The sequence below is a fragment of the Diospyros lotus genome, chromosome 7, assembly GCF_014633365.1.
Source record: "Diospyros lotus cultivar Yz01 chromosome 7, ASM1463336v1, whole genome shotgun sequence".
Lineage (NCBI taxonomy): Eukaryota > Viridiplantae > Streptophyta > Magnoliopsida > Ericales > Ebenaceae > Diospyros > Diospyros lotus.
The window spans coordinates 35,597,848-35,619,359 of NC_068344.1; the positions used below are offsets into that span (position 1 = coordinate 35,597,848).

General features: G+C 36.1%; 2 protein-coding genes across 2 annotated transcripts; both read left to right on the plus strand.

Moving 5' to 3' along the window:
- The first annotated feature begins 4,099 nt into the window (after positions 1-4,099).
- LOC127806412 (probable chlorophyll(ide) b reductase NYC1, chloroplastic) lies at positions 4,100-11,176 on the plus strand. Its single transcript, XM_052343678.1, has 10 exons — positions 4,100-4,765; positions 5,093-5,171; positions 5,730-5,865; positions 6,139-6,213; positions 6,341-6,536; positions 6,989-7,057; positions 9,226-9,365; positions 9,508-9,630; positions 9,885-10,077; positions 10,651-11,176. Exons 1-10 carry the CDS (start codon positions 4,415-4,417, stop codon positions 10,834-10,836), a joined length of 1,548 nt encoding a protein of 515 aa, XP_052199638.1. The 5' UTR covers positions 4,100-4,414; the 3' UTR covers positions 10,837-11,176.
- Positions 11,177-15,017: 3,841 nt separating this feature from the next.
- LOC127806773 (proline-rich receptor-like protein kinase PERK1) lies at positions 15,018-20,872 on the plus strand. Its single transcript, XM_052344277.1, has 8 exons — positions 15,018-15,835; positions 16,463-17,011; positions 17,199-17,285; positions 17,379-17,449; positions 18,554-18,630; positions 19,249-19,396; positions 19,628-19,789; positions 20,307-20,872. The coding sequence occupies exons 1-8, from the start codon at positions 15,268-15,270 to the stop codon at positions 20,607-20,609; spliced, it is 1,965 nt and encodes a 654-aa protein (XP_052200237.1). The 5' UTR covers positions 15,018-15,267; the 3' UTR covers positions 20,610-20,872.
- Positions 20,873-21,512: the final 640 nt, after the last annotated feature.

Below are 21,512 nucleotides of genomic sequence, written 5' to 3' on the forward strand. Positions count from 1 at the left end.
AAAGTAAAATGGTGCCACCGTCGGTATATTTATCATTTTTCTCTCTTTCTTTTCTTATTTTTTAATCCTTTTTTCAAATGATTAGAGTTGCCAGCCTGGCTTTTCCAAGTTTCGTTTCTATTCTACGTAAAGGTGCAGACCAAATTCCCAATTTTTATGTGTGGTATTTAATTTTGTTATTATTTTAATTATATTTTTAAATTTATTTTTTTTAATTAATTTAATTTTTTATATTTTAACATTTTTTCACTTTTTCAGATAGTTATTTGAATTTTTTATTAATTTAATTATACGCTTTAACATATATTTTTTAGTCAATTTAATTTATATATTTTTATATAAGTTTAGTATGATATGTATTTTATCATCTTATTTTTTTTACACATAAAAATATAAGGATTAAATTGACTCAAAAATATAAGTTTATGAGTGTAATTAAAATAACGAAAAATTTAAATTATCACACCCAAAAAAAGTCAAAATATAGAGATTAAATTAATTCAAAAATTAAGTTTTGATGTATAATTAAAATAATAAAAAAATTAAGTGATCACATGAAAAAAATATAAAAGTATAAGAATAAAAATATAAATTTAGTTAATTATTTTATAACAAAATTAAGTTAAATATGTGAGTCAAAACTGCACTGGCCTTATTGATATACGCAAATTATCAATAGTTATACAGAGAAATATTAGATACCCTCGATCTTAAAAAATTCTTAACTTTTAAACGTATGTAATAGATCATTTGTACTATCTCGAGAGATTATAAAATTGAGGCCCACCCACAAATAACTTGCATTTAGCATGACCATCTTCTAATAATTTTTAATCATACATACATTCCACTATAAAATATGCTAAGGCTTGACCTTTGATAGCTTGGCTTGGTTGAAAATTATTTCATGTTGAGTGAAATGTTCTCCAAATGTTCAAAATTTTTGATAATATTTATACATTAATATGTTATATTTTGTAACATATTAACATAAGAGTGTCATATACAAATAACATTTTCATAACCTAAATTACTCTTAAAAGAACAAAGTGGGCAATAATTCATTCATTACTTAATGGAGGTTACTCATGATTGTGGATGGATGGTCTAACTCTAACGGGGTACAAACTATATGGGCATTGTAGCAATACAATAGCGTGCAATTATGCATAATCTACTGTATTTAGCTGTCTTAACTCCAACTGTCACATCCATAAATCACAAGAAAGCCATTTCCTTTTCTTGTCCCTTGCATAGTTTATTCTCCATTTTACTTAATAAAATATATAACATTTTATAATTATTTTAATTAATTACCATAAAAAGACTTTTTTGACAAACTCCTCAGGGAGAGGGCTAAGAAACTCTGGAAGAGCCTAAAAAGTCAAGTGTAATTTTGTTCACCGTTTGCCTCTATTAGTTTGGGGGGATAAAAAGGTTATTTGGTAAGTTCTTTCCTACTCTACTTGTTTCTCTCATTTCTCTCTTTTTTTTTTTGCTCTCCCTAACTTTCTCCAATCACTAACTTTTTCGTCACCTTCCTTTCACCACCACAACACCTCGTCGCTGCATCGTCACCTCACTATCGTCTCGTAACTACATCCTCGTCTCACAATCAGTAAGATAAAAATGTAACAGCAAGGCGATCAGCGCTCGAGGAAACCCTAATAGTCAATGTGAGATAGAAGGTGGAGACAATGGTGGCACCATGAGGCTAGCTAGAGAAGAAGATGAAAGAAATGAGAGAGAAGATAGGAAGTAAATAAATTCGGAGAAAAAAAAAGAAAGTAGAAATGAAATGTCGTTAACTTTTCACATAAGTTATTTTAACTCCCATTAAATGGGGTTAACAAAATCACACTCAAAAAGTCCCCCAAAAGACTTGTCTAAGCATTTTAAGTGATAGAAATGTGCAAACATACCTCTAATGTCTTATTTAAAAATTGTGTAATGGATTGAGATTTGAGATGAATAGAATTCATGCCAACCCTAAATAATTGTGAATTCTTATCACTATTACTTTTGTCGTAGAATAATTTATTATCTCATGTAATATATTTTTATTTAAATATTAAAATATTTGTACAAGAAACTCTTTGTGTCATTTAATCATTATCTATTTTGCAAAATTTTTAGACCTTAAAAGATGAATTATTTGACAAATAAATTTATTATTATTATCAACGGCAACAATTTCATTCTATTTAAATTCTAACAAATCAAATATAATAATAAAAAAATAATCATTCCATTATTGGGAGCGTTCTTTTCCTCTATTTCCAATTAAACAGACCTTGAAACCAAACAAATGTTTGATATTTGATATTGTTATAGTATGTTGTACCTTTTTATATTTTATTATAAAAATAATATTGATAAAATAGTATTTGGTAATTAGGAAAGAGTAAGAGTTTGATTTATTTAAATTAATCAAATTAAATTAAATTGATCGAACTTGACCGTTTGGTTCAATTTTTTTCTTGCATAAGTTCGATTCGATTATTTTTTTTTTTCAAAAATTCAGTTTTTAGTTCATTTTTTAATTTGAATAACTAAACTAACCAAATCGATCGAATTTTAAAATGATATTACTTTATTATTTATAAAATAACGTTATTTTCTTCAATTTTATGTGTTTTTGTATTGGTTATTTTGATTTTTTTTTATCTTTTTGCACTTCTTCGATTTAATCGGTTCGGTTTATATAGTTTGGGTTTGAATTTGTTTGGTTATCGATTAGTTCGATTTTTTGAGTTAATTTGTCAGTTTGATTTGGTTTTTCTCCCCGATTTGATTTAATTGGTTAGTGAATTTCGATCGATTCAATAACCGAACCGATCATTTGCACACTTTGGTAACTGAGTATAGTGCTATATTAGGTTGCATGAAAATGGAAATGGGAAACGTTTTCGATACGAAACAAAAATACGGAAACAACATTTTCTAAAAAGTTAAGAAAATGAAAACGCAAGGTAAACTGTAAATTTAAAAAATACATGTTATAAATAATCAAAACTATAAGTGTTATAATAAAATAAATAGGGATGTATGTAAAATTAATTTATATGATATAAATAGTATTATATGTTGTAAACCCTAGATTGCAAATGCAGTGAAGCCTAAAGGTTTGGAACAGCTAAAGAAAGACCCTGGTGTTCGCTGGCTGCTCTCGCCATTGATCTACCCCATCACCAACTCATCGTTGTTCGCTGTCAACACATTGTCTCACTTCTCTTGCTGCTTAGGCTACTACCTCGCCTCTTATCGCCGCCCCATCTTGCTTTTCACTAGTCACCGATCTCCGTTGCATCCTCCATCTCATTAGGCTTCGACCACTATTGCTTCTCGCCCTCCCGCAATGACGGAGTCACGTTTTGGCCAGCTGGGGCCTTGGCCCCAACTAACTTTTTTAATTTTTTTTATATATTTCTATAAATAATTATAATTTTTATAATTTGGCTATGGTTAAAATTATAATTTGGCCCCAACTCAAATTCTTTCCTGGCTCTACCACTGCCCTCCCATTGACTTGTCTTGACTTTCTTATTGTCGATGTTATTAGAAACACGTTTATGTTTGAAATGCATTTTCGGCTACTTTTCCTAAATTGCTAAATGACCCCAAAACATTTCATAATTTACAGAAATAACTCAAAAAACATGCCGGGTGCATTTCGCCATTTTTGAAATAGAAAACGGGGCCATTTTCGTCATTTTCATGTTCTTAGGTGCTATGTTAAAAATAAATAATAAATATTTTATTATTATATATAAATTTGACTAAAGAAGATAAAATAACATTAAATAACTATTTTAAAAAGTGACCTAGTTACGAAAAAAAATAACTATAAGATTAAATAGTATATTAATAATTATTGATTGTTACTTTAAAAAATTGTAAAAAATAATTATATTTTAAAAAACACCACAATGTCAGGTAGGGTGAAACTGGGGCAGGCAAGCGGGCCAAACGGGTTAGGCCCGCTGGGCCCGACAGGCCTAATCACACATTCACACCCGCTTCTACTCCAATAATAAAACACAATTTAAAGATGATGACTGATGATGATGATTGATGAACAGATAAAAATCCGGGAAAATGATTCCGTTAATGGGAAAGTGAAAGAAACGGAGAGGATGAAGACGAACCAGCCAAGCAACTCCACGTAGCAACAGCAGAGAAGAGGCGTGGAGTCCGGAGATCAGGTTGCTTTAACGTGTGGCCATCACGCTCCTCTCTCCATACTCTCTCTCTCTCTCTCTCTCTCTCTCTCTTGCAGATATTTGATTTTTTGATGTCAATTTCCCCGGATTGTCGGATCCAATAAAGCTGGGAAAATCATTCGTCCGTGAAGCCTCAATCCTCAGAAGCGTGAAGCCTCAATCCTCAGAAGCTTCATCGTCTTGAGTTCTAGATGGAGGCCGTGCCAAAGTTTCACATATCTTTGCCGCTGGACCGGTGCCGGACCGGTCAGCCACCCCGGGTCCGGCCGGAATTTCGCCGGAGTTTAGTGGCGTTTGATTCGATTTCGGTTATGGTGGAACCGAAGCGCCGTAGAAGGCTGTGTACGAGGTCGTTCAGGTCCGACGGGGAAGGAGAGGTGGCCGATAAAGAAGCGGAAAGTGCGGGAAAGAGTGGGGATCTGAAGGAAAATAATCGGTTGGAGAGTGACGTTGTGGAGCTGGTGAAGTCTTCTTTCTTGCGTCCGGCATCGGAGGATAAGTTTCAGGATGCGTTGGACAAGTTGGAGCAGAGGCTATTTTCAGTAAGTTTACTGCAGTTTTTGTTTCTTTTGGTTTTGAAGTTTTAACTATCATTTTGATTGCTGCCAAAATCTTTGGAAACGATTCCAAATGGTTTTTTCTTGGGAAGCAGACAGAGTGGAACTGCTTTTTTTCTTCGTGAATTTCCTAGTCTGTAATAGTACCAAACTGGTAACTGCTCTGATAAGCTTATTGTGTTTAACATATGTTATTTGAGTTTGTTCAGTGACATGTTCGTTCAGGCGGCAACTGTAATGTTGGTTGTCTTAGAGATGTTGAAGTGAATTCTAGTTGACGATTTTTTGTATATCTCTCTGACATTTCGATAGATTGCTATGCAAATTGGAAGATACATTGTGACAATGATGAGTACCGGAGTAATACTCTTGATCGGGTTTCAGTTGTCAGGTGAGTCATGAGTGCTCATGCCGTTGCACATTATGGAAATGTATGCATTCTTATTGACTTATGCCTTGAATGGTTGCTTCACAGTTTAGGAACAGCTAAAAAATGCAGTCTTGACTGCATTTTCTATTTAAATACTTCAGCTCCGATGACAATAAGGCTATTTCAAAACCACATCCTTTGTTGCTTCCAGAATCACTTGCCATGGACCTGCAGGGCTTTTAGCCTTTCTCTTATCCATTTGATTACAAGTCTGCAACAATATATCAAGACCTTATCCCCCTATTTGGGGTCAGCTACACAAATTCCAGATCTGTTTAACTAGTAACTTGAATCAAATCCCTATTCTTTGCTAAAAATTGATTGGCCAACCTGCACAAGGCAAAACCATCTCAATAACTTTTCACCTTCGCATGTTAGATAGATGCAACCCCTTAATTCCTGAAGGTTCATCTCTTTCTCTCTCTCTCTCTCACACACACACACTCTTCTGACCCATACTTGCATTCATAGCCAATCGAGGGTGGAAAGTCAAATTGCCTGCAATTGTATTTTGTGCAGGTGGAGACAGTCAGATGAATGCTTTGATATGGTATAGCTGGCTTGGAGGTATAATTATTGGAACAATGATAGGAGCTAACATGGTCTTAGAGGATGTCAGTAGAGCTGGACCGCGCAATGTGGTCATAACTGGAAGGTATTGCTTTCTTTGTCTGAAGTTTTACTTAACTCCAAGATGAAAAATTCTCATTGTATTTTCATTTGGCTTACATCTTTGGGCAACCTGTAAACACTGCTCAAAAGCAGTTAGGTTAAAATCATGGTTTCATGTAACTCGTTTCCCCTTGAGATGATTCCCTTTAAGCATTATCATTAGAAGTCACCGCTCTGCTGGATGTAGCTACTATCTGCTTAGGTGTTTCATTACTAGATTGGTGATTCAGACATGCTTTTGTTTTCTGTATTACAGTACTAGGGGACTGGGAAAAGCTCTTGCTCGTGAATTTCTTCTTTCTGGGGATCGAGTAGTTGTTGCTTCTCGAAGGTGGTGCCCATAATTGTGGAAGTTGTTCATATAGTCATATATTGTTTTGTACTTTCTGTCCCTGTGGCTGTGATCTATCTGTCTGCCTACCACAATACCTTATCAATACTTAATCTTGTGAAGGCAGTCCTGAGTCTGTGGATATGACAATCAGAGAGCTTGAGGAGAACCTGAAGGAGGTTATGGTCACTGCAGGTGGCTCATCTGCAACAAATCTGGAACATGCAAAAGTAATAGGCATCTCATGTGATGTTTGTGAACCGAAGGATGTGCAGAAATTGGCAAACTTTGCTGTCAGCGAACTTGGTTCTATTGACATTTGGGTGAGCAATCTAATAAAAGTTCACATTGTTTTCTATGATACAGAGCTGGAGTCATGGTTCACTTGAAGAGTTATGATGTGTGATGGACGGGGCACTGATAAAAAAGCAATGTTGTATTTCAACTCTCTTTTAATGTATGCATGATAAAAGCTGAGGTGATTAGATAATTTCAGTGTTCCGAACTGCCATAATTTCTGGACTTCAAAAAACTTCTCCCATACTCCCTTTTTCTGAATTTTAGTATTTTAAGTAGTTTCTGGGAAACAAATCATGGAATAGTTAATTTTGCTTTGTCAGTTTGACAATGCTTAAACTGCTACTAAATTCCATAGACAACCAGCCTGTATTGATCCTGGATTAGAACCTAAGGACACTTCTGCTCTAGATTGTTTGCTTATCAGAATCATCTCTCTGATTACTAATGGGTTTAGTTTCAATTCACCCTTATGCAGATTAACAATGCAGGGACCAACAAAGGTTTTAGACCCTTGCTGCAATTTAGTGATGAAGATATTCAACAGGTATGCGTCTTAGATTATTATTGTATTATTTTATTTTTCAATATAGTTTCTTGTAGAAGGCTGTTTAGAAGTTGTAATATCATAGTATTTTCTCACAAGAGGTGGCTCTGTGCAGCAGTAACGTTGCTCCATTTTATGACCTCATTGTCATGGTTTATATAAGAAAAGAGTCTCCTTGTATCCCTTCTTACACCTCTCTATGTTTTTGATAAGTAAATGTCATTAAAAGTGAACCACCAGAAGGGAGGAAACTCTATAAAACTAATTGCGACGAAGAGAAACTGAAACCTATAAACCTGCCTATCTAGATCCGAGATCAAGTCTAAAAGAGGACAGATGAAAAGAAAATCCTCATTCAACCATAAAAAAAAAGAAACGAAAGAAGGAAAGAAAGAAAACAAGGAGTGTTCCCTTGGGAAAATGTCCCGGCTCTGTAAACCTTAAAGAGCCTGTCTATTTTTTTTTTTTTCGCCAAATGCTTCCACATCACACCAGAAGATTAATGTTTCGAACAGATCTCATGCAGTTCCTCAGGCAACTCAGCGCCAAGAGTGGAAAAGGTGCAAAACAGAACTAGGCATCACCTAAGTAACAGAAAAGACAGCTAAAATGAGATATGACACTTTTCAACCATTGAACAATGTAAGAGAAGGTATCCACTGCTGGCCTGCACTTTCCATGTGTAACACCAGTCAGTCGTAAGGTGTTTTCTCTTCCTCAAGTTATTAATAGTAAGAATAGATCCACGTGATTTATTCGAAACACAGGAAGCCACTCTCAGTCCTGCTGTCTATCTCCAAATAGCCTCCAAGGAAAGCCTGCCTCCCCTCCATCACTAAGTACTAAATAGAAAGAGCAAAAAGTAAAAGTCATGCCTCTAGATGGGCACCCACCATTCCCAATTCTCTTCCCATTCCATGATATTAGATTGATCATAAAGTAAGCCAAGGAAAGCAGATATGGAGTCAATTTCTTAGTTCTGGAGATTGCCCTAAAATATGGTGAATCGACTATAGCTTCCTGGGGTAGGGAAAACAAATTATTCACAGATACTTCTCTATCTCATGCCAACTAAAAAGGATCTTTATTCTTTGAGAGACTTACTTATTGAGCCAAAACTCAATTCTAGATCATCAAGCCAAAACTTACCTGTTGATACTTCCCCTACCTAAACAACTAAAAAAAAAATTATAACCACGAAAAAAATTCTGTACACAAGCAACACCTTTCCACAACGCCGCATGAGCTAAATCTTCCAGAAGAGAATAAGAATGGACACTGAAGGCAACAGCAATGAGAATTGCTGCTGAAGAAGGGAATTGCTGCAGGCAGCAGCAAAGAGCATTCATGCAGGAGATGAATAAGAAGAAGCTGGTGAGTGCTTGAATTGGATCAATCATAATTTGCCCTAGAGTAGATATAGAATGAGAAAATTTCCAATTTTCAGCTACAATTTCTTAAATTGGGGTATGGCTACTGGGTCATAGGGCCCAAAATAAAAAAAGTGTCCCTAGTGCACAACGCTCCCCATTTTATGAGGGTCAAAGGAGGGTTGTATTTGTGAAGCCCAAAATAAAATAAATAAGTTAATAACAAACAAAAGGCAAAATTGAAAGGCCTAAAGGGTCCTAACATTAGCTCAAACCCCCTTCATCAATTCCCATCACCTCTTTCAAAATAAACCTTTATTGAAGTGATCAAGCCCACCTCTGTAACTATTTGGCCATCCTCTGAGCTTGCAGTGATGGAGCCCCATGCACTGAGCTGTGCTTTAGAGTTTTTTCTCAGCAGCTGGTCATGACAGGATGGATGCATGATTTACTGCAGTCAGCAGCAACTTCATACTAAGTGCAGTGGATTGTAAGAACATCATTTAGGATCATTATTTGTTTGTTCATTTTATTGTTCTTTCGACACATTGCTTCTTAATTACTAGCACAAGCTTCTACTCTACGACTAGCACAAGTTTCTACTCTATGAACTTAGAGTGATACACGAGAGTGAGTAATGAAGATACAGAGTCCTAATAATTTAAGATTTTATAGTTCTAGTTATAGAAGGTTTTAATTATTTAGGAGCTTTAAAGAATTAGGAATTTTAAGTTTTTGTTCTAGTTCAATTTGACTTGAGTTTGAAATTGGTGTTCCTCTCATTTCTTTCATGAATAGATTGTCTCTACAAACTTGGTTGGGTCTATACTTTGCACTCGTGAGGCAATGCATGTCATCAGAACCCAGGATAAGGGGGGTCACATATTTAACATGGATGGTGCTGGTTCTGGAGGATCTAGTACCCCTTTGACAGCTGTGTAAGTTGTTGTCAGTTCAGTTGGAAGTTACCTTGTATTATGTGAAGAGTGAGATTAAATTGTTTTTCCTAGGTCAGTGTTGATATACTTGGTGTTCATGTTTATTCACTATCTCTTGATTGGTTTATCTTCTTTGACCCAGCTATGGCTCAACGAAGTGTGGTCTCAGGCAGCTTCAATCATCACTCTTCAAAGAGTGTAAAAAGACAAAAGTGGGAGTGCATACAGCCTCTCCAGGCATGGTCCTGACTGATTTGCTCTTGAGGTACATCAGTTGCATCCTTGTTTACTTAATGTCCTTGTGTTTCTTTTGAGTTATGTTGATAGTCATTAAACTGTTTTATTTCATTTGACTTCCCATATGTTCGATTGATACATTTAAAGCTTCAGTCTACTTTGACAAAGGTTTACTGTTGAAATTCTTCGCTTCCCATTGCAGCAGTTTTTAATTGGAGTTACTGTGGCAATTTCTTGTGCAAGGACTGTGAACTAAAGACTTTATCTGTGGCTTATCTGCAGTGGGTCAACTATTAAAAACAAACAAATGTTCAATATCATCTGTGAGCTCCCTGAAACAGTAGCTAGAACTTTAGTTCCTCGAATGCGAGTTATCAAGGGAAGTGGAAAGGCCATCAATTACCTGACCCCTCCAAGAATCTTACTGGCTTTGGTCACTGCATGGTTGCGTCGAGGTCGTTGGTTTGATGACAAGGTAATCCATTACTTTCATCAATTTTCCCTATACTTCACCCTATAGTTAATGATATGTTGTTGAAGCGGTCAGCTAATGGATTTGTCATCCGGATTGAACTGGCCTTGTCCAGCAACTTTTTGTTGGAACAACTACCATATTTACTTGCTGGCTAGTGAATTCATTTTTAGTTGCTGACTACTTTCAGATGAACCATCATGCCAAGCATTTTACACTTTCAAAAATCAATTTTTACCCTAGTATATATAGCTCTTATCATTCTGATTCCTAGTGAAGTGAGAGCAAACTTAGTCCATGACAAACTTTTAACTACAACTCAGACTCTGCTTTGCCTTGGTTTTCCTTGTTCAGAGTTTCAAATTATGAGTCTACCTTGGTGAATTGGGCTTTTGATATTTGAATTTGTGGATTCACTAATATGGTCTTTTCCTGTGAATGGGGTCTCTTTTGATGTGCATCCATGTTGGGCAAAACCTGCATTTCCATCATTTGGACTTTTAAGTTCTCACTTCCCCTTGGCGAGATTATTGCATATTGTCGGGCCAAAAATTTATTCCAGCCTCTTCTTTTCAGGGAAGAGCATTGTATGCAGCAGAGGCAGACCGACTTCGTAACTGGGCTGAAAGCCGTACTCGGTTCTCATTCACAGATGCCATGGAGATGTACACCGAGAACACTTGGGTCTCTGTCTTCTCCCTCTCTGTTGTCTGTGCCTTCATAATTCTTTCTAGCACGGGCAACACGTTTCCCGGCACCTGAGCACGCCGTTTTCGTCCCGGGATTAACACGACGATGTAAAACTACTGTGTCATACGTAGGAAGAAAGATGACCGTGTAGCTCAAGTCGCAAATATGCTGAAGAGCTGAGCTGCTGCTGATCATACAAGCGGCGCATGGCTTTATCCCTCCGTCTTGTCACCACGTGCTTCAGCTATTTTAGGTGCTGATTTGTCCCCAAACCCCCTCATAGAAACACATTTAGGATTCTATGAGCAGCATCAAGTGCAATTTCTACATTCAGCACGGCATTCTTCAGCGGATGCTTGTATTTAGTACCAATTGCCATTTGTAATATATATATATGATCCCGTTCACTTTATGCTTGTATTCTCTCCCACAAGTATCTATCTGTGCTTGAACTGTGAATAGCGTTCACTTTATGCCTTAATGGTTTGGGTTTTGTTTTTTCTTTTTAGGTAGCATTTGCAAGATAAGATTAAAATATTTTTTGGCTTAAGATATGGAATGATCAAAATAAAAGTGAAAAATAATTTAATATTTTTATTAGACTATTTGTTAATTTTTTGGAATACGAGAATTGCGCTTTTATGAAATGAAAGCATATAGATTAATTTTTCTTATATATAAAATTTTAAATAAATTCATCTATTTTTCTTTTAAATAAATTTATTCGTAAAATTTTAAATAAGAAGTCAAATATTTTTTTTTAGTGGATTGATAAATAAATTTAACAAATATAATTAAAAGTATTTTTATTTATAATACTTTTAACTTTTATTTGTTTCAACTTATATCTTGATTAATAAACATTATCTTAATGTTTTGAACAATAAAAATTATTCACTTGGATAACATTTGTTAAAATAAACAAGATAAAATTATATTAAGAGAAGTTTGAAATACTTTTCGTATCAATATATAGAATGATCAAGAGATGATTAAGAAGTATTTTAAGATTTTTATCAAATTATTTATTAATTTTTTTAAAATACATTAGGGAACATATAGGTAATTTTTTTTTATTTGTAAAATTCAACACAAATTTATCCAGAGAGATGGAAAAGATAAATTTATCCGAATAATCTCAGAAAAAAATTATGTGACTTTTTTTCAAGATGTGCCAGATAATATATAACAAATATAATATGAAATATTTTTATATCTCATTTTTTTCTTTTTATATTTTAGTTAAGAAACACTATGGATGCATAATAAACAGTAGACTTAGATGAACTTTGCAATGGCCATCATTTTCAGCGGGAATGGAATGGATCCTTCAATTACGCCATTGAAATCCAATCCCTGCCAAATTGTGAGTTTGATTTACCATCGCCTTTGGAAACTTCCCAAACCAAAGCAATTCAAAGTCTGCCAACCCAACGTGGAGATGAAGACATGCATGACGTGCAAGCTCATGTTCCATGCTCAACTCTTTTTTATTCTTTCTGTTGAGATGAACTACCAAATTAACCAAAATAACATTTCTATTTTAATTTATACAACAAGACTTGTGTTATAATGATTTGATAAAGTGTGTCTGTTTAACTTTGAATTTTTAAGAAACAAAAATTGATGCAAAAGCAAGTTCTGAAGGATATATAGGATGGAGAGACTGACCCACTATTCTCCTTGGAGTTAGCAATTGGTGCCACTAATTATGACTAGAATTAACCCAAACAACCCTCCCATGTGCCATATGCCCCCACAACTTTCGACCTTTCCACCTCCAAAATATTTATATCTTAATTTTATGCACATGTTCTTTCTTTATATTTTGTTGGGTTGATCATTTTTGTGTGATCTTAATATTTATGTTCTTGATTATATTAGGAGAGATAAATCGTAGATTGAATATTTAGTTATTGTGTATGATTAAGATCGAATTCTTAACCCACCGAATTGATACAAATATATTATTCGTTCGATCATTTGAGCTATACTTTAAAAATTGTTCATTGTATTTCTTTGTACTTAATTTGAACTGACAAACATATATGTGGGGAATTGTATTTTTTAAATAGACATAAACTATAATAGTCATGTGGAGATAGATTGAATGTATAAATAATTTAAATTATAAATAACTTGAGTGTAATTTACTCGAAAGTCAATTAAAATAATTTTAATATGACAAGAGGGATAAGGAGATGTAAATTTTGGCACCAGGAAATGACTTTTTTGACCCTGCGGGATGTGGTGGGCCCAGATACCATCCCAAGCCCAACTAGCGAATAATGCCTGCACTAGCATCGTCCACCATGGACGTCCTGTTAACGTGTGGGGAAGAACCAAAAGGGAAGGAAATCATGAACAAAGACGACGAGGCGGCGCGTGCGAGTGGTGGCCGGTCAGCCATCTCGTTCCGTTGTACGTTAACGACCGCCCAGGAGGATCGATTCCCTGCACCCGAAGTGCGTGAACCCCACAATTGGTATCCGGTCCCCGCCGTCTGATGTATTTTTTTTAATCACCGATGATCAGAGACTTCCAGCCCCAACGGAACTACCATTGACCAACCCATTTGCCAAAGTCCAAATTCCAGACGAGCCTGCCACCTCACACCTTTGACCGTACGCTCCTCACCAGCTCACCGCCGGCTGCCGCCCCTCTCTCCTCCTCTTATTAACAATATGAGGCTAATCATGTTATTACCAAAATTTTATAAGATATCATTAAATTAAAAAGTAACACTAAATTGTTGTTTGACTATGAAAAATTCTAACATGATTGTTACTCACATTATATCCATCTTACTTGATGGTCTCTTGATATTCTTTTATATTTTTACTGATTAAGATATAAAAATCTATTAAATATTTATTTAACATAGTGTAAAGTAAAATTTATAATTGTGAATGTCAAACCTTTTAAAGTACAGATTAAGTGATTGAATTACGATAAATTAAGATTCACATTAGTAGGTCGTGGATTCGATTTCTTGTCATGCACAATGAAACAAAATCTTCACTTGCGATTTACTTCTTCTATCAAAATTGAAAGCACGAGCGATGAGAGACCACGCAAAGACGATAATTCTAAAATTGTGAATGTCAAATACTATTAGTTAAATATTATAAATGGTCATTTAATTTGGTATTAAAGTATAAAAAAATTATTAAATTTTAATTTAATATATAATTTTATAACTATCGTCTATTAATCTAATAAAATATTAATTTTTTTTATTTTAGTGTAAAATTTAGTAATTTATTTATATTTTTGACATAAGCCATTGATATTTTTGTATTTTTGTGTAAAATTTAATGACTATTTATGCTATTTAGTTATCCATATTATTCATCACGTTAAGATTCCATCAATTTCTTTTAATAATAATTATAAAATTATATATTAAATTAAAATTTCCCAACCTCTTATAACTTAGTGTAAAGTTTAAGTGTGATTCAAAACTTAAAATTGGGTCAACGAAAAACATAGCATATTTTATGGTTTGGTTTCTGTTTTTTAAAAGTAGATAGAGACGGCGTGCATCGGTGGGTGGTGGTTTCCAGCTGGTGTTGCCATTTACTCAAAGAGTAACAGCTGCAACTAAATAGAAGAAAACTACCAAAATTAAACATAAATAATTCAAACCAATTTTTTTTTTTAAATTAGTAGCACAACCCCCTTGACCATCCATAATAAACAACTCCCTTATACAGTTGTCCCTTTCGATTTTTTGAAATAATCCCTCACTCATATTACTCTTCTTATTCGTATCGATTTGGATCCGATCTAATTAAATTAAAATTTAAAAATTTATTAATTTAAAATTTAAAATTAAATTGTTAGTAGTGAATTAGATTGGACCAGACTAATACCCTTCGGTTCAATTCACTTTGATCTGAATTAGTTTAATAAATTAAATTATTAAATTAACACAAATTTAATCTATTCTTATATTTAATCTAATTTTTAAACCAAACAAGGTTAGCATCCCTAAAGAGTATTATTATTATCTCATCTAGCAGAGAAGCTCTCGCTGGAAATGATTGGGAAGTCTTCGACCCGGGAACAGTGGCAATGGATTGCGACGCGTTTGGATTGTAGCGCGGACCGGTGGCCGGAAGAGAAGCGAAAACGGACCGGGTTCGGGTCGGGAGGGAAAATCAGAACGAGTAAATGGCGGAATGCGCGGGCCAGTCGCGTGGGTCCTACTCCCAATTCCGATAGATAATTATTCTCGCCAAAGTGAACGCTGTCTGTCTGCTGACGGAACCAAACACACCCTTCTCTTTTTCTCTCTCTGGCAGTTTTCAGAACAAAACGGCCAAACATCTCCCCAAAGCAAAAATGCATTTGTGCTGAGAGAAAGAGAGAGAGAAGTGCCGGAGACGCAGCTTCTGCCCTAGAAAGCTTTCAGCTTTCAGCAGCTCATACATATATATACAGGCATTAGATTAAACTCTCTCTCTATATATAATTATATATATATAGAGGTGATCGGCAATGTCATCGGCGCCGGCTTCATCTCCGCCGTCGACGACTCCCGCGGCGCCGCCACCTGCGTCGCCTCCGCCATCGAACAACTCTACCTCGCCGCCACCTGCATCGCCTCCGCCGTCGAACAACTCTACCTCGCCGCCGCCGTCCAGTCCGCCTCCCCCCGCCAAATCGTCCCCGCCGCCTCCGACAGCGCCGGCTGGGTCTCCGCCTCCACCGCAGTCGGCCAATCCTCCGTCGACCTCTCCCTCGCCTCCGGCTCCGGCCTCCGAGTCTCCGCCTTCCGGTTCGACTCCGTCCCCGCCCCCGCCGGCATCGAAATCGTCGCCGCCGCCTCCGTCGTCTTCTAATTCTCCGTCTCCGCCATCGTCCTCGAATTCGCCGACCCCGCCGTCTTCTTCGACTCCGCCGCCGCCTCCGTCCAGCTCATCGGGGATATCGACAGGGCTGGTGGTTGGGATAGCTATTGGTGGTGTTCTCGTTCTAGCTGTTTTGAGCATTTTGTTCATATGTTGCCGGAGGAAGAAGAGAAGAGAGCCCGAGTACTACGTTCCACCTCATCATGGGCCTAAAGGTGAGACCTTTATTTTCACACTACTTGTTCTTGATCGTCTTTGTCATAGATTCAAATTCATACGACACCAGTTACATTAACCTCTTAATTCTTTGTTTCAGTTTATGCCGCGGTCACAAGTCTTGTGGTTTTTGAGAAATTCTTGGATTTGAAGTTTAATTTGTTTTTAGAAGTTTAATTAGGGAAGTTTTACTCCTATGTGTTAGAACTGTATGGTTGTTGTTAGTCTTATATTGCTACATAGATCTGGTAGAAGTTTTGGAAATGACATTATTCTTCGAAAACGACTTGGGATGGCACTTTTCTCCCGTTCATAATTGTTGAGGATGTGCGACCCATGATAAGAAGAACAAGCAATTAATCTTGAATTGCTAATCTGATTGGCTTCAACTTAAAATAATGAAAGAAACAAGTTGCTTCCATTTGACCATATGACTTTTGGTTTATGCTTGAGAAGGATATTATGCCTATTATATTGGATGTAGTCTGGATGGAATATAGTCCTTGTGTAATGTAGTGGATAGAATTCAATTATTTGCTACTTCTGTTTCCATTGGCCTTCTGTAATCTTCTTGTCCATTATCCTAGAATATCTGCGCTCATTCTGGTGTTTGTTGATAATCCCAGATGAACCATATGGTCGACCACCTCAACATTGGCAACAAAATGCTCCACCACCTGGTTCTCATGGCATCACAATGCCACCAAAACCCTCTCCTTCACCTCCAGTTACATCGTTCCCTCCAGCTCGTCCTCCTGCACACTCACCTCCTCCAGCTTTCATGAGCAGCAGCGGAGGTTCTGCGTCCAATTCAGGGAGCGAAAAACCACTCCCACCACCCTCTCCTGGCATGAGTTTGGGCTTCTCAAAGAGCACATTCACATTAGAAGAATTGTCAATGGCAACTGATGGATTTTCAGATGCTAACCTCCTTGGACAAGGTGGTTTTGGGTATGTGCATAAAGGGGTCCTTCCGAATGGGAAAGAAGTTGCAATTAAGCAGCTGAAAGCAGGTAGTGGTCAGGGGGAGCGCGAATTCCAAGCTGAAGTTGAGATCATTAGCCGGGTGCATCATAAACATCTTGTTTCATTAGTTGGATACTGCATCACTGGTTCCCAAAGAATGCTTGTCTATGAGTTTGTTCCAAACAACACCCTGGAGTTCCACTTACATGGTTAGCAGTTTCTTCTTCTTCTTCTTCTTCACTATGAGGTTGACTATTGGCATTGATGAATTATAGAGTTACATTTGTATGTGTGTGCATATGTTCAAATGATATCCTTCTCAGAAAAACAGCATATTATTGAGCTTTGCAGACACATTCTGGTAAAGAGTATTCTAATTGAAAGTAAATCTTTCAGGGAAGGGAAGACCTCCCATGGATTATTCCACAAGACTGAAAATTGGTTTAGGGGCTGCGAAAGGACTGTCATATCTGCATGAGGACTGTAAGTTATTTTCTTAATGTAGAAGCAGGATACAACTCTTTGCCAATTATACTTGAACATTTCAGACTAAAATTGAACAATCTCTATTTGCAGGCCATCCTAAAATCATTCATCGGGACATTAAGGCAACTAATATACTACTAGATTTTAACTTTGAGGCAATGGTAAGATTCTTTGGGACATGGGTTGAGCATTGTTGTTTTGTGTGTGTGCATGTGTCTAGATTCCTATCTATAGCTAGTCCTAGGCCTAGATAAAGGAGGCATGTGTTAGGTAGCTGATACCCAGCACACATCCAACAACATGATTTCTAGACAAATGTTGTTTTGTGTGTCTGTGTGCACATGCGTGGACGACTAGAGTTGAGCATGGCTTCTTTGAATCATTAAACCTCTGATATAATTGTTGAAGTACAGAATAAATCTAAACACAGCCCTCTGTAACTGATTGTTTTTGCCATTTCTTTTGTCGATATGTATATGACTTTACCATATCATGGACAACTGTTTTGAATCATTAAACTTAAAATGATTATGATGTGAAAAATTTATTTGAGCATAATTAGGTGCACTAAGCTTAAAACTTTCTAAACATGGTTGATTACCTTCTCTGTGAGTTTGACCTTTTTTTTTTTTTGTTTCTTAAAATTGAGGTGTTTCCAATCTTTTTCCAAAAACAAATATCAAAGCAATTCACCAGACATTTTCTTCCAACTTTATTTGGTTTTGGAAGCATAAAACAAAGGGCCCTTTATTTCTTAAGCAGACTGCCATAAGACAAGTTTTGTTGTATGGCATGGAATCTTGGGCAAAAATATCAATATGTATAAAATATGAGCGTAATTGAAATGTGAATGTTATATTGGCTATGCAGCCATAGAAAAAAAAGGAATCACAAATGAAATTATTCATAATAAATTTAGAGTGCCATTTATTTAGATCAAGATGTGCAAGACTTGAAGAAAATGGTTTGGACATCTAAGAAAAACATCAATAGAAGCACTTGTGAGGAGAATGGATGGAATATAAGAGGCTTGTAGCAAAATAAGTAGATGAAGACAAAAGAAAATTTGGTAGAAAGCTATTAGACATGAGATATAATGGCCTTATAGTGGATATGGTCATGGATAGAGATTATGTGAGAGCTAGAATTCATTTAGCCAACCCCAAGTAGCTGTGTTAAGGCTTGTAATAATGATGATGATGAAAAGTAAGCAAGGCACCAAGGGGAACCTGATCTTCTTTCTTTATCTTTTGGTTTTCTCTCAGGTTGCCGATTTTGGACTTGCAAAAATTTCATCTGATGTCAACACTCATGTATCCACTCGTGTGATGGGAACTTTTGGGTAAGATTTACTCATTGTTTCTAATTCCCTTTATTTTACAGTTTTGTTGGTGGTCAGTATGGCGTTGGAGAAGATATGCATTTGAACTGGACTTTCTAACACTAGGGAGGGCAATGGTTAAGGAGCATTAGCTGCACATCATTTTTAGAAAATGTGTATTTATTATATCTCATTTTATGACTTAAAATTTTTTGTTAGTTAGTGTTAAACAAATGCATTTATTACTATAAAATCAACCAATAGAAAATGTTGGGGCCTAAAAATGAGGTGTAATAAATATAAATTGTCTGAAAACTGTGTATTTAATACTCAATAATTGCCACATTATCCTTCATAACATAATTATTTGGGTCAAATTTTGGTAAAATATGTCCACCAAATTTTATTCAGCCCTCTGTTAGTTAAGTCTTGTGGACCCTGTTCGTCTTGAGTTTTGAAAGCTGAGCTTTAGTTGCTTTTTTATATAATTAATACTATTGTCTGATTCTTGATGCCATGTTTCATTTCTGCGTTTCATAATGTATCAATTCTGATAATTGCAAATTATCACACCTTTTTTGCTGAGTCCCTCCCTGTTAAAATGTCATTCACGTTCTAACATACACTTACCACTTTCAGGTATCTGGCTCCGGAATATGCTTCTTCTGGTAAACTTACAGAGAAGTCCGATGTTTTCTCATTTGGAGTCATGCTTCTGGAGTTGATTACTGGACGCCGACCTGTGGACTCATCCCAATCTTTCGTGGAAGATAGCTTGGTAGATTGGGTGAGCAAATTGCTGCATATCTTTCCAAGCAATTGCTATATATATTGACATTTTAGAGCCGAGATTATATGAAAAACCTTTTCATAATGTTCCTTAGTATCCCAGGCTCTGATGAAAGCTTTTTATTAATTTTTTATTTATTTTTGGATAGGTGAAAGCTTTTTATTTCATTATATTTTGTCCTTTTTTTTTTAATTTCCACTTCAAGATAACAAAATCACCTTCCTGCAGGCGAGGCCCTTGCTTACACGAGCTTTGGAAGACGGTAACTTTGATACCCTTGTTGACGCACGATTGCAAAGGAATTACAACCACAATGAGATGGCTCGCATGGTTGCTTGTGCTGCTGCTTGCGTGCGTCATTCAGCACGACGTCGACCACGAATGAGCCAGGTAATTTTTCAATCGAATTGATGGTTTGTCTGCGGAAGCCAAGTTAAACAATTTCAGCATCTCATGCACAATGGTTGATCTGAATGGATCCAACACCCCCCCGCCCCCACCACCAATATAAACAAAGCAAAGAGAATATTGGTAGCTGATAAGCTCTGAATCGTTGAGGCATTGTCATGATGCCTGTTTTTGCATCGTGAAATGGTTCTTCAGTAGTAGATTTTTCCGTCACCTACTACAGAGGTCGCTGCAAGAGACGTTGGACTCGGGGTTTAATGTTTTCTATGTCTTGGCTCAAGCTTTTGAGACCAAAAATGGCATTGAGCGATGCTCCATATCTTTCCCCATTGAGGCCTTTGGCATGGCAGTCCCAACAATTAGCATATCTTGCTCACAACACTTGAGCACCATTTCATGTTTACGGTCATTTAGCGTCTGAGGCTTTAGGGAAGGGGCTCACCCCTGAATGTGTACCCATCTTTAGGCTAGTTGATAACCATCAACATAAATTGTGCAGGTTGTACGGGCCTTAGAAGGGGATGTATCGTTGGCCGATCTTAATGAAGGAATCACACCTGGACACAGCACAGTCTACAGTTCTTTCGAAAGCTCAGACTATGACACTAACCAATACAAAGAGGACATGAAGAAATTCAGGAAAATGGCCCTTGGCTCCCAGGAGTATGGCAGCAGCGGGCAGAGTGTTCCGACCAGTGAATATGGTTTATACCCATCTGGCTCAAGTAGCGAACACAACACTCGCGAGATGGAGATGAGAAAGATGAAGAAAGACAGTAGTGGGTTCAGTGGAAGCTCATGACAACCTTAAAATTCTCATAATCAATTTGATTGCAGACACATGTCTGGTATGAGCTAACAACAAACACATTTTTTTTTTCTTTCTTCATTTTTCATAATTTATATTTTCCCTCTTGTATCTATTGATTAGGCTTATACATCAAAACAATTCAGATATTCCTCTGTTTGGTGGTTGAGTGTTAGCTTTGGTTGGTTGTTCATATCTGTTGAAGGATGCTTTAACTTGTGAATGAAAACTGTGACAGTTGGAGAGTAGATGAGAAAGCTTTATGTGGTATTATAATTATATATAGATACACGTGTTCCGAAAGACATTATGAGATTTGAAATTTATCTTTCTTCTGCTAAAATAGAAATAAAAAAAATAAAATTTCACTTGTTCTATAATTTTTCAAAGGCTTAATTGATTGGTTTATCTAGGACTTAAGAGTGATTTTGTAATTTTATCTAGTTTTGAATTTTGATTCAATTTGTTCGTTGAATCTATCTCACAAGTGAACGGATTGTGACAAGTAATATAATGATAAGTATAGTGTCATATTCACGAGAATTGGCTATTGATTTCTATTTTAACTACACCTTAATTTCAACAAGACACATAATTATAAAATAATTAACAGTTGGTTTTATATTAACTATGACTGATTAACGAACTACAGACACACAAAAACAATTATTCAAATTTCAAACTCAATAATTTACGGTATAAGAGTTCACGAATCCACCATTATTCTTAATATGATTTAATCCTTCATTACTTGAGTTTGCTACTTTTTGCCCTGAGTTAAAAATCATTGATCTTATGTCAACCGAAAGCTTCTCTCGATGGTCATTCGATTCTACGCATATATATGAAATTAATTATCTCTAATCAACTTACAAATATATAAGCATGTATTCACTC

Coding starts and splice junctions, on each gene's coding strand:
- LOC127806412 (XM_052343678.1), top strand. CDS start 4,415: ATGGAGGCCGTGCCAAAGTTTCACATATCTTTGCCGCTGGACCGGTGC. Junction 4,766..5,092: donor TGGAGCAGAGGCTATTTTCA/GTAAGTTTACTG, acceptor ACATTTCGATAG/ATTGCTATGCAAATTGGAAG. Junction 7,058..9,225: donor GTGATGAAGATATTCAACAG/GTATGCGTCTTA, acceptor TTTCATGAATAG/ATTGTCTCTACAAACTTGGT.
- LOC127806773 (XM_052344277.1), top strand. CDS start 15,268: ATGTCATCGGCGCCGGCTTCATCTCCGCCGTCGACGACTCCCGCGGCG. Junction 18,631..19,248: donor CGTGTGATGGGAACTTTTGG/GTAAGATTTACT, acceptor TACCACTTTCAG/GTATCTGGCTCCGGAATATG. Junction 19,790..20,306: donor GTCGACCACGAATGAGCCAG/GTAATTTTTCAA, acceptor TAAATTGTGCAG/GTTGTACGGGCCTTAGAAGG.